The following is a 12,136-nucleotide window of genomic DNA, read 5'->3' on the forward strand; positions in this document are numbered from 1 at the left end:
CCCGTTCGACAATGCTCTTAGCGTGAAGTGCTGGTGCTACAGTAGAGACACAAAATACAGGCACTACATGTGCAGACTATTAATGATATAACCAGTAGTGATTCTTTAGAAAAGATGGTACTCACATACTCCAGGAGCACACCAATGTGCTTGTAGAGGCAGGCTGCAGATTGGGGTAGGTGTGGCAGCTCACCCAAACAGAAGGTGTCCAGGTAGATCTCTTGTATATCAATAAAGGCAAATGGTGGGTAGCAGAAATCCACTCATAGAATAAAATATCCAAATTTTATTAAAAACAAAATTATTTTTAAAAAACAACACAGTAGTTGCTATTAAAAGTGGATAATGGGGTGTCCAATCATACCCCAATATTGCAACGTGTTTCTTGGTTCGCAGACCGTTTCATCAGACATATAAAACATTACTGCCCACCACTGCCTTATATACCTAACTAACAAACATTTTAACTCCCTTCAGAGGGTTGTCTTTCTAAATCAATTAATGTAGTACACCTGTATAGACTGATCAAAATTTCTGATTTAGGGATAAAACATAATCCTCACTTATATGTAAAAGAATTCTAGTGTTTGCAATTCCCAATATTTACTGTACATTGTGGTCATTTCCCCATATAATACCAAAAGATTGTTTATTTATATTTGGCCAAGATAGCTATAGTATGTGTAAAATTCACAAACAGCGGAGCTCCCCCATGGCATTAATGGAAGGTTCTGCCTTTTTTATTGTCTACTAAAGATGTGCGTGTGATATGATTAATAAAGGCTCTCCTAGCGATCAGTGCAAGTTTTAGCGATCAAAATATCTGCCCAGTCAGATCTACTTCTAGTAACATTTGATTCTATCCAACTTCAATTTATTTATTTATGTAAAAAACTGTGAGGAAAAAAACCCATCCATAATAAGCAAACAAATAGTGTAGTTTAAAAATGTACACTTTAATGTTGTTCAGTTCATGAGCCATACACAGCTTATAAGCCATACACAGTTTATTTTTAAACTACACTATTTGTTTGCTTATTATGGATGGGTTTTTTTCCTCACAGTTTTTTACATTACAATTAGATACATAATTCTTGAAAACATGTGCATATAACAATCTATATCTATATAACACTACATATAATGCACGTACCAACTAGGACTTTGTAATTTACTAAAAAGTTATAAGCGATAGGAGTATTGAATTTCTTTATTTACAATAAGAATATAAACATGCTGAAACATGCGGATATTGAGATACATTGTTACTTTATTAGTTGCCAAGAAAATATCGGCACCTCAACCAATCACAAACAAATTCAAATGGAGCCTGTAGGAAGATAGTGATTGGTTAGCTTGAACACACCCACTATCAAGGGTAACTGAGACAAAGAGGTTTTATACTTTTATTTACCAAATACAGCAGATAATATTAAAAGAACAAATACACAAAAGAGGCTATTAATAATATTGAGTGAAACATCACAGTCTCCAAGATTACAGTTTATCACTTCATACACAATCTACTTTTGGGATGACCACAGACATACAGCTGACGGAAATTTTAGGCGTATGAGACAGTTTGAAGCCTTTGAAACTAGTAGTGCCAGATCTCTGGCCAGAGATCCCTTTACTTTGATTTGCGGCACTTGGGTTGCTTGTTAGCGATCTACGTGTTGTCAAATCCTAATAACATAGGGGGCGTGGACCTAGTCCGGCACCCTGTAAGATAACACACTGAGCAATGACGATTTGACAGGGGGTGGTGACTGACTTTTACATCACGCAATTATAACCAATAAAATAGGAGAATCTACGCCCCTGTAGACAGTAATACACAAACTAGAATTTGCTCACAATCTGAAAGAATTAAATTAAAGTTGGATAGATTCAAATGTTACTAGAAGTAGATCTGACTGGGCAGATATTGCGGTCGCTAAAACTTGCACCGATCGCTAGGAGAGCCTTTATTAATCATATCACACGCACATCTTTAGTAGACAATAAAAAAGGCAGAACCTTCCATTAATACCATGGGGGAGCTCCACTGTTTGGGAATTTTACACATACTATAGCTATCTTGGCCATGTAGCAGTCACAGCACATCCAGGTCTGACAGCTTAATCCACATCTAAAAGGGACCTGAGGTAGAAAGGAAAGCAGTGCAAGTTTACACTGGTTGCCAGGTTGGGATGTTAGCAAATAATACTGGAAGGAGGGTAAGGAAGGTTCTCTGCAACATCTAGAAGCTAACAGTCACCAACATTCTTACTAAGGGGGTTACATACAGACCCCAGTCCTATCTTGCAGGGGAACTACCCATTAAAGGAATTAAATTCCATTTTTCTTCAGAGCACTTTCTTCTAGTTCTAGTTGACTACGCAAAGAATGACTGGGGAGTAATGGAAGTGGGAGGGATAAAATACTTTGGCTGGGTTGTCTTTGCCTCCTCCTGGTGGCCAGGTGTTGCATTCCCAACAGTTATAAATGAATTTCATCATAGCCTTTTGCAGTCGAACACCTTGTCATTTACCATATACCTGTGTACCCACACATCATTTTTTTTTTACTAATATTTATGTTTAATTTTTATTAGATAGTGAAAATGTATTTTGAAATGCACTTAAGTTGTGTTTAGTGCCACTTTTCGTCTGCCCTAACCCTCAGAGGCGTAACTAGAAACCAGAGGCTACAGGTGCAAGCATTTAAGAAGGCCCCCCCACCCACCCCAAAAAAATGTGAATTTGATATAAATATATTTTTTAACATTTAACACAGAAAAATAAAATTGTGAATCAGATTTCATGCCTACAAAAGGGGGTACCTTGTGACCACAGTTTGCAAGATGGTCTGACCCCCTATTACTGTATATAGTGACACTGTTTAACCCGCCAGCACTGTATATAGCGAGTTAGTGACACCGTCTATAATCTGCCGGTGAGATGGCTGGCCTGACCCTACCCGCCCCAGTACTTTATATAGTGACCACAGAAGTCTGTGACATGGTCGAGCCCCCCACACTGTATATAGTGGTACTGTATAGTGACACTGTTTACCCCTGCCCCCCTCATGCTGTAGTAAAAAGGTCTGTAATCTGCTGGTTCCACAAAGCATAAATACAAACACAGTCAAGTACGTACATACACACACACACAAACAACAATTGGTAAAACAAAAACACTAACCCTTATAGTCAGAGACAGAGACACTAGGGTAGCATCACGTCAAACTCACATAATATCAGTGCAGACAATGGTAGGTCAACTTTTTTTATTGAAGATTTTTTTATTTTTTTTTAAGCTGCCCCTCCCCCCCTCAGGGGCCTGGTCGTAGTTGCGACCTCTGCACCTCCGGTAGTTCCGCCCCAGCTAACCCTTTATGCGGGGACTAGACAAACAAGCGCAAATTTAGTTTGCGCTCGTGTGGCTGCCTTTACTTTCAACTTGAAAGCTAAAAAAAAACACTGACATAAGTTTCCATATTTTTTAAACATAATAGAAAAATAAAATTAAAACATAATTAACATATTTCAGATGAATGTTAGAAACAATAAATGTTGCTTACCTTGCCCTGGCAGTTGTTCACAACTCCTTTAACAATTACTCCTTTGATCAAGGATCTTGACACTGTAGTTATACCTTCATGATGTACTTCAAGACCACTGAATTAAATACAAAAACATAATTTATGCTTACCTGATAATTTTCTTTTCTTTTGACGGGAAGAGTCCACAGCTGCATTCCTTACTTTTGGGAATTCAGAACTTGACCACCAGGAGGAGGCAAAGACACCCCAGCCAAAGGCTTTAAATACATCCCCCACTTACCTCATCCCCCAGTCATTCAAGGGAACAACGAACAGTAGGAGAAATATCAGGGTGAAAAAAAGGTGCCAGAAGAACAAAAATGTACTGATGCCCCATAAATAAAATGGGGGTGGTAGCTGTGGACTCTTCCCGTCAGAAGAAAATAAAATTATAAGGTAAGCATAATTTATGGTTTTCTTCTTAAACGGGAAGAGTCCACAGCTGCATTCATTACTTTTGGGAAAACAATACCCAAGCTAGAGGACACTGAATGCCAACAAAGGGTGGGTACAAAAATGATGCTCCTTCAAAATGCACCACAGCCTGAAATTACTCAACACCCTTCAAAAAAATACATACAACAAGGGAAAAAACGGAAACCCGGGTAACCACTAATCAGTTACACAACCATTCAGAGACCATTCAGACCCAGAGTCTGCTGAGCACAAGGCCTCCAAGGAGTCAGCCCTGCGGCACTCAATTCCCTCAAAAAACATCACTGAACTAAAACCAAAAATAAATCCTCTATCAACCCCTGAGAGGGAGAGTAGAGGATCCATAAGAGATCCGAAGAACCATCCAACACTGGCTCAAGTCAATCTGGTAAAAAAAAAAACACTATCTACCCCAAGAGGAAGAATAGATGACACCATGAGATATCCCAAAGACCAATCAACTCAGAGCAACCTGAGGTTGCCACAGGACCACTGTCCAGGGAAACAAACTCTCTAGGAGGACAAGGACCAGAAGATAAGTCCATAGTCAGGAGAAAACGTCACTAGGACGACTGGAAGGCCACCCTCATATTCCTGACACAGCAACAATACCAACTATGGTGTTCCAGAAAAAACGCGAGTTCCCCCGTGCAACCTAGGCAAGTCAAAACTCGTCAGGCTAGACAAGCATAGACAAAAATGGAATGAAAAATCGTCTTAACAGCTTAAAAAAAGCTCTCCAGGAAGTCACAGAACCACCTGTGAGCAAAACTTGTGATGACCAATCAATACGTAGCAAGCTGTACTAAGCCATCGTGGGACTCATCTCGCTGAGAAGTGCCGAAAAATCTCAACAACAGCTCCCGACCAGAAAATTCTGGAAGCCAAGGATCAAACGGTCCCGGCAGCAGCCGCCACCAGAATAGAGATGGGCACTAAAAGTCCCCCCATCAAAGGAGAGGACAGATGCAATACAAGTAAACGGTCCATACTGCAAAAGCAGACTAATCTCCGGCCTTCCTTCCAGGCTAACGGTCCCAGCCCAAGGCTAGTGAAAGACCGACAACAAGAGTCTCAGACCTTTGGAAGAAAAAAGATGGATCTACAAGGAATCAAAACCCCAGAGTAGAACTCTGACCGCTACTACAAAATTAGCATGCTACCCTGAACCATGACAGGAACCTCATGCTCGGGTCCAAGGACCCTACACTGCAGCCTTCCATAAGAGGAACACTCCTCAAGGGAAGAAGGACTCTGACCCACAGCACTCTGATACCAGAACTTAACTTTAAAGGTCAGGGAGGCATTCTGCTCGAACGAGCTGTGTGAGTATTTGAACCTGTGACTCTGTGCTTACTACACTGTTTGCTTGTGTGTTGAGCCACAGCCAGTTCTTGAAAACACATGAAAGGGAAAAACCCTATGAGGCAAGAAAAACAAGAACTCACGGGCCCTTCACAGATACTGAGGTATCTCTGAATCAAGGAGAAAACTTAAGAACCCCTTCCAAAACCCTAGGTGAGAAAGAGAGGATTAAGCAACGGTAAGCACCCTACCAAAAGAGGCAAAACCTCAATATTGTCAGTCCAGTTGGTACAGCAACTGGTGTCTACCAGGAAGCAGCAGAGGTCATAGCAGGCAAGTAGGGATCTGTCAGAAACCTCAAACTGAAGCCTCAGGCTGATATTAACCTCCCATGAGAGTCAGAAACCCCTGTTCCCTCAAAAGGGACACACAAGAGAGCCAAACCCTAAGGTTAAGCAGGACTGACCATACCCGTTTCAGGCAAGGAGACATGGTCCTAAACTGGAGTCCTCTAAAACAGAACCAATATGAAGATCTAAAGTTCCTGAGGAGCCGAGAAGTTGTCTCCTGTGGTTAGGAGCGCCCCCGGACAGTATCTTCCGCTATCTTAATTCCTTAGATGTAAAGAACCAAGTAACATCCCCAACCCAAAGAGTCTGTACAAAGACTCCCAAACATTTTTTTGGAAATGGGCAACCAGTACCCCTGGATCGCAAGGTAATCCATGTAGGTGGGCCTAACTACCTGACCCACACACTGGAGAAGATAAATGGTAAATTTCCTGAACCCAGACCTCCTACCCTTACACCTGAAGGGTTAAATCTGCAATAAGATCGACGGCTAGCATCCGAGAGTCTAAAGACCATGGGATGACAAGGGACAGTTCTTATCTTGAGAAGACAGTCTCTAGAGATCCTTGCAGGATCGGTCTCCCGACATCCTTGAAACGGGATAACACCGGGAGCCTCGCAGCTCCTGGTAGAGAGGCAGAGAGGCCCCTGTACTCTACGTACTAGAGAAAATGAAACACTGAGAAAAGGAAGAACATGCCCGCACTTCCATGAACAAACAACCCAACCCAAGACGGGAGGGAAGGAAACATTGCCACCGCAAAAGATGCAACTAGGCCACAGAGTCGTCATCCGGAGATACCACAAGCAAAGACGCAAATCGTCCACCAAATACTAGACCTCCGGAAGTCAAATACATCTCCAGACTCCAAAGGAATGGAAACCTACGGTTCCAAGCCCCCAGGTACCCTAGGAACCACGATGACATCTGAAAAAGTTGGTCACGCATCTCAAGTAATAATGCCAGACAGAACCAACTTATATCGAAGCTCACCACCTTCCTACCAGAAGTGTTGGATCTACGCCACAGGCCCCATACGTCGTAGAAGGATCCGAGCACAGAGTCCATAACACTAGGCCATAAAAGACTTTTTTTCATTATTTTTTTTAAGAATCCGACAGGATAATCAGCACCACAAAGGTGACATAAACCCAAGAAAACAGTAGACAGCGCTCGACCAGTGCCTGCCTGGCACAGGACACTCCAGATCAACAAACGACTCCTGACCCAAGGTTGGGGCCCCTGAAACCTCAGAGGCTTATGCTTCCCAAGGAGGCCGAACTGGATCAGGCGATCCCACGCCCGAAGGGCCCTGGATGACAGAACGTGAACAGTATCTTAAAAATATTTCACTTGGGAGATACAAATGAGCCAGCGCCATAGATATGGCCATGCGGAACCGTGCCTTAACCTCTGGATGAAACAATCCACCTTCCGGAGGAGTAGAAGCCATAGGGACACCTGCCTGCGTAGCAAAGGAATTTTCTGGGACCCGCGCCTTACAGGACCTAGAATCCTCGGTGGCGGATGGCTAAACGCACTCTGAGGACCCTGAATCGGGAGAAGAGAGTACTCTGGAAGAGCAATTGGAACATAACTGATGGACAATGATAACCCGGGCCATTTCATATTCTTCACAAGACACATTCTCCGCATCAGAGACATCCGTGTCTAAAAAATCAGAATCCTCCATCTTGGGATTACAAAAAAGACAAACACAAACAGGCACCTTTTATACACTCAAAAAAAAAAAAGGAGAGGGCGCCTAATAGTCTAGTATATTCTTAAACAGTGCCATTGTTGAACATAAAAGTAAAGGCTTACCAGATGGTATTGCACCGTTCTCTGACCGGTGCCAGCAGGCGGACTAACACTTAACAGCGGTTAGTACATCTGACTCTTTGGTCAGCTGCGTTCTGTATCACTTTGTGCCCAAGTCAGCTGTAATCCAAATGGATACACTGTTTCTCAGTGTGAACCAGGTGCACCTTGATTAGCACCCAAATAGGGGGTTAAAACCATATCTTTTCGGAAGTTGTCATATGGTTTTAACGGCTGACTTGGTCACAAAGTGATACAGAACACAGCTGACCAAAGAGTTGGATCAGTGTACTAACCGCTGTTAAGTGTTAGTCTGCCTGCTGGCACCGGTCAGAGAACAGTGCAATACCATCTGGTAAGCCTTTACTTTTATGTTCAACAATGGCACTGTTTAAGAATATACTACACTATGAGTCGCCCTCTCCTTCTTTTCTGATTGTTTAGATCGTGCCTTACACCGGAAACAAGAGGAGCAGCCTAAAGTCCAGACCCTTTATATATCTGAATTTGCATTAACTGGTCACTCGTTTACGTTTTGGGTAAAACGGTACTTTGGTCAAATCACCACAATTTGTTATTGGACATTGAGTATATCTACTGCTCATTAGCGCGCTCATATAAGTTCCCCTTTTGGGAACTTTATTATACCTTTTATATACCCCCAATGGCTGGGGCACTCACCACCTCCTGAGAATCAGACACCAACGGACAGACTCTTACTGTCGCAACACAGTCAGCATATGGAAGTGAAAAACAACGTAACTGCACCCGGCCACAAGGTGCACCATGCAAGTCATAAAAAGAGTGCACAAATCTAAAGATTGCGCCAACTGATAAGGCCGAAATGTTCCAAAAAGCCATGAGCCTAAAGTATTACTGCACAACAGCAGATAGAACCACATAACAAACATGATTAAAGTCCCCCTGTTCAATAAACCCCCTCAGGAGATATTAACCCATGATTTCTATTTTAAGATAAAATGAGTCCCACTAGGACCCTACCTTCTCTTTAACATCACATTCTCCTAATGAAGTAAAATGAAACAATCTATGCTGTGGAACAGGAACACAGCCCTTTAAGTGTGACAGATAGTAGCCTCACTTCTGACATGGACTTGAGTGAATAAAGGCAGGCAGCAAAACTCGTCAACGGTGAATGCCAAGGAACTGTTAATCTGAGTCGGTATGTTTTTGCAGAAAGACTCTCCCTGCATATCCGGACTCTAACCTTCATCCATGCTCTCACTGAGAGGCTGACAGAATTACTTAAAACTCCAGTCCCATTTCAAAGAGTACTACCCTCCATAAGAGACCATCTCCATCTTCTGACACTTCTCTGCCAACCTCCTATGACGAAAGACAAAAAATGGCTGGGGGATGAGGGAAGTGGGGGAGGTATTTAAGCCTTTGGCTGGGGTGTCGTTGCCTACTACTGGTGGCCAAGTTCTGAATTCCCAAAATAATTGAATGCAGCTGTGGACTCTTCCCGTTTAAGAAGAAAAACTTAAGTTATGCTTACCTGATAATTTTCTTTTCTTCAGATGGAAAGAGTCTACAGGTGCATTCATTATTTTTGGTAAATAAGAACCTAACCACCAGCAGGAGGCAAAGACACCCCAGCCAAGGCTTAAATACTCCTCCCACTTCCCTCATACCCCAGTCATTCTGCAGAGGAACAAGGAACAGTAGTAGAAATACCAGGGTGAAAAGGTGCCAGAAGAATAAAAAATAAAAAATGCCCCACAGAAAAAATATGAGTGGGGAGCTGTGGACTCTTTCCATCTGAAGAAAAGAAAATCATCAGGTAAGCATAATTTAAGTTTTTCTTCATAAATAGAAAGAGTCCATAGCTGCATTCATTACTTTTGGAAAAACAATACCCAAGCTATAGAAAACACAATGCAAAAAAGGGAGGGTACAATAGGCAGCCCATTCTGAGGGCACCAGGCCTGAAAAAAAAAACAACCCAACCAAACCCCGTTTCGTCGGAGCCGGGCAAAAAAACTAGAAGGAAAAGGCCCCAAGGACACTGACCCGCAGATAGTCTGAAAGCCTAACTAGAGACCGCAAAGCAGACTCACTGAGCCAACACTCCTCCAGGAGAACCGTCGCCCAGCAGTCGGTCCCCACACAACCCTTACTAGTACAGTACCAAAATCCCCAAAAGGGAGAGGACAAGGGTGAGCCAAAGGGATACCTAAAAGGTACAGCAAGATCCATAAAGGAAAAAAAACCCTTTAAAAGAAGGCCAATTCCACAGAGACCCAAATGGGTCCCGAGAACAAGGGGAAAAGATGCCCAACCCACAAGGAGCAACCGGGCATCATCAAGGAGAAGACACAACTCCCAAACATAGTGCAGCGGCACTGAAAGAGACAGCTGAATACAAAGTTCTCAAAACATCAGAACTCAGAGACTGATCAAACAGAAAAATTACAAGAGAAAACTAAGAAAGATAAACATCTGAGTCCAGTAACACGCTGCCATCCATAGGAAGACAGAGAAAACACCATCAGTAAGAAAAAAGTGACCAAACAAAATAGCAGATTGCCCAACCTCCAAGACAGAGGACACACTCCAGCAATCCAGGCTGCAGGGCTACTCACAGATCTCAAAGGGGAGAGACACAGAATCTCTAAAAAAAAAAAAAAAGGTCCACTGGCACCCCCAAGACCTGAGGATGAACTAGCCCAAGCAACGTCTGATCTTAAAGCAAGGGAACAGAAAGGAACCCCAAGACCGGCCCCCAGAAAGATTGGACACAGCCACTTCAACCTAGAGACAATTGAGCAGGCTTTATACCCAAGGAGATCTAGCAAAGCCACCCGACTAAAGTCTCAATGCGGACCACAAAGAGAAAACGCTGAGTAAAACCCTTGACAACTGGAAGATCAGGACAGGAAGCCCGGGCCCTACAAATGTATAGATTAAACAATCTTCCAAGAACATAAATCCCTCGTCTGATATAAAAAAAACAGACCACCCAGGTAAAAATCCAGAATAACCCGGATAACAAGAGCAAGAAGCCCTTGCAAGTACTGACCTAAAGGGAAGAGACCACCCCTTGTAGGAGCACAACACTCCAAAGAGCCAATACCTCTCAAGGCCATAAAAGGACACTAAAGCTAACAGGTGTCCAAGCAACATTAACATGATTGTGCTTGAAAAGCACGGCTAATCTCCCTTAAGGGACACAAGGCACTGCTCATTTTATCAACCTCAAAATGAGGAAAGGCTGAGTAGACCTCGCCGGGGATCGATCTAGCAACCCTCTGTTTGCTACAGCACAGAGTAGCCACAGAGCCTTAATATACTGAGCAAGCTGTCCAGTTAGCCACAAGCTCCAGACACAAGGGGAACAGTGAGGACAAGTTACCCGAACAGAGCAACAGCAAGCCTCCACTCTCCTCAGATTTGAAGTCAGAGGATAGTAAAACAATGATTTTGGATGCCACCTGGATGGCAATACCTGAACCATATGAGTGGAAAAGCACTAGGACCTCTTCTATCCCAAGGAGATGCAGATCATTCCCAAAACCGGGGAAGGACCCCTAACCGGAGCCAAAAAGAACTCACATTTTAATGTCCCCGAAAGGAATCCAGGTCCCCCGAAGGTGACCCAATCCACAAGGAGAAACGGACAAAGTCCAAAAAGGTCTCAATGAAGAAGAGAACCACTAAAGGAACAAGTCCAAAAAGGACAATTCCAAGGGACTCCTAAGGCAACACCGCCCCGCCTGCGGAAATAGGCGCTAAGCTCTCTAAACTTCCCACCACGTGGGAAGGAATACTCTAGGTTCCGAGGGTATCAGAAGCAACAGAGAGTGATGCAGCAAAATTCACTGACCCAGTTACCAGAGAGACGGCTATTTAAGGACTGAAACAATCCCAAGAGCCGCACGGACCCGCAAGTCCTCTTGAGAATGCTTAGCTGACATTTGTAAAACAAATAAAAAGAAACAAATATTGCTGAGAGCACTCTGCACCCAAACCTGACCAGCAAGGTATTATAGGCGCCACATGTCTAAATAAGCCGCGAGACAGAAGATCTGAACACAAGCAGGACCAGCCTGCAACCAGGGTCATAACTGCCAAGCTGGCTAAATCCACCCTCAGAGAGGGAGGAAGAAAAAAACAGACAAACATGTGACTAACGTGTCCCGAACAACTTCCGCAGAATCAAACAATGAGTATCGATCCCAGAGAAAGTTCCCACAGGAAATATATTATGAAAAATAAAATTCATCCTAACCGGATAAAATAAAATGACAGGCAACCCGGGGTTAACACCCAAGAAGAACAGGAAGATCCGCAAGACCAGCCTAACGGAAACCCTGTTCCTCCAACAAAACTGGGAAGGATCTAGAAAACAAGACTTAAAGGAGATTACTTCATCCCCCCATGTCTAACGAGGTGAGTCATTCAAAGGAGGAGGTTGATGAGTCCCATAGTTGAGAAGGAAAGGGTCCCAAAAACAGCTCAAAAACGTGTCTGAAGTAAAACACAAAGGCGAGCCAGCCTGTAACGAAAGGCACAACACTCAGGAACAGTTACACCCGCAGGGAACTGCAAATGCAATCCTGTGGCCGAGAGACCTGGGGCAATCGGGGAAGAGCACAATCGCAAATAAACATCTGGA

At 43.4% G+C, this 12,136-nt stretch overlaps 1 protein-coding gene across 1 annotated transcript in view; it reads right to left on the reverse strand.

Annotated features, from left to right (window-relative positions):
* SMCHD1 (structural maintenance of chromosomes flexible hinge domain containing 1) overlaps positions 1-12,136 on the reverse strand; it is a 1,770,687-nt gene that overhangs the window by 911,107 nt on the left and 847,444 nt on the right. The window contains exon 21 of the mRNA XM_053715865.1: positions 3,565-3,661. Coding sequence (XP_053571840.1) covers positions 3,565-3,661 — 97 coding nt within the window. The remainder of the gene's footprint in view (positions 1-3,564; positions 3,662-12,136) is intronic.

Source organism: Bombina bombina, chromosome 5 (assembly GCF_027579735.1).
Source record: "Bombina bombina isolate aBomBom1 chromosome 5, aBomBom1.pri, whole genome shotgun sequence".
Lineage (NCBI taxonomy): Eukaryota > Metazoa > Chordata > Amphibia > Anura > Bombinatoridae > Bombina > Bombina bombina.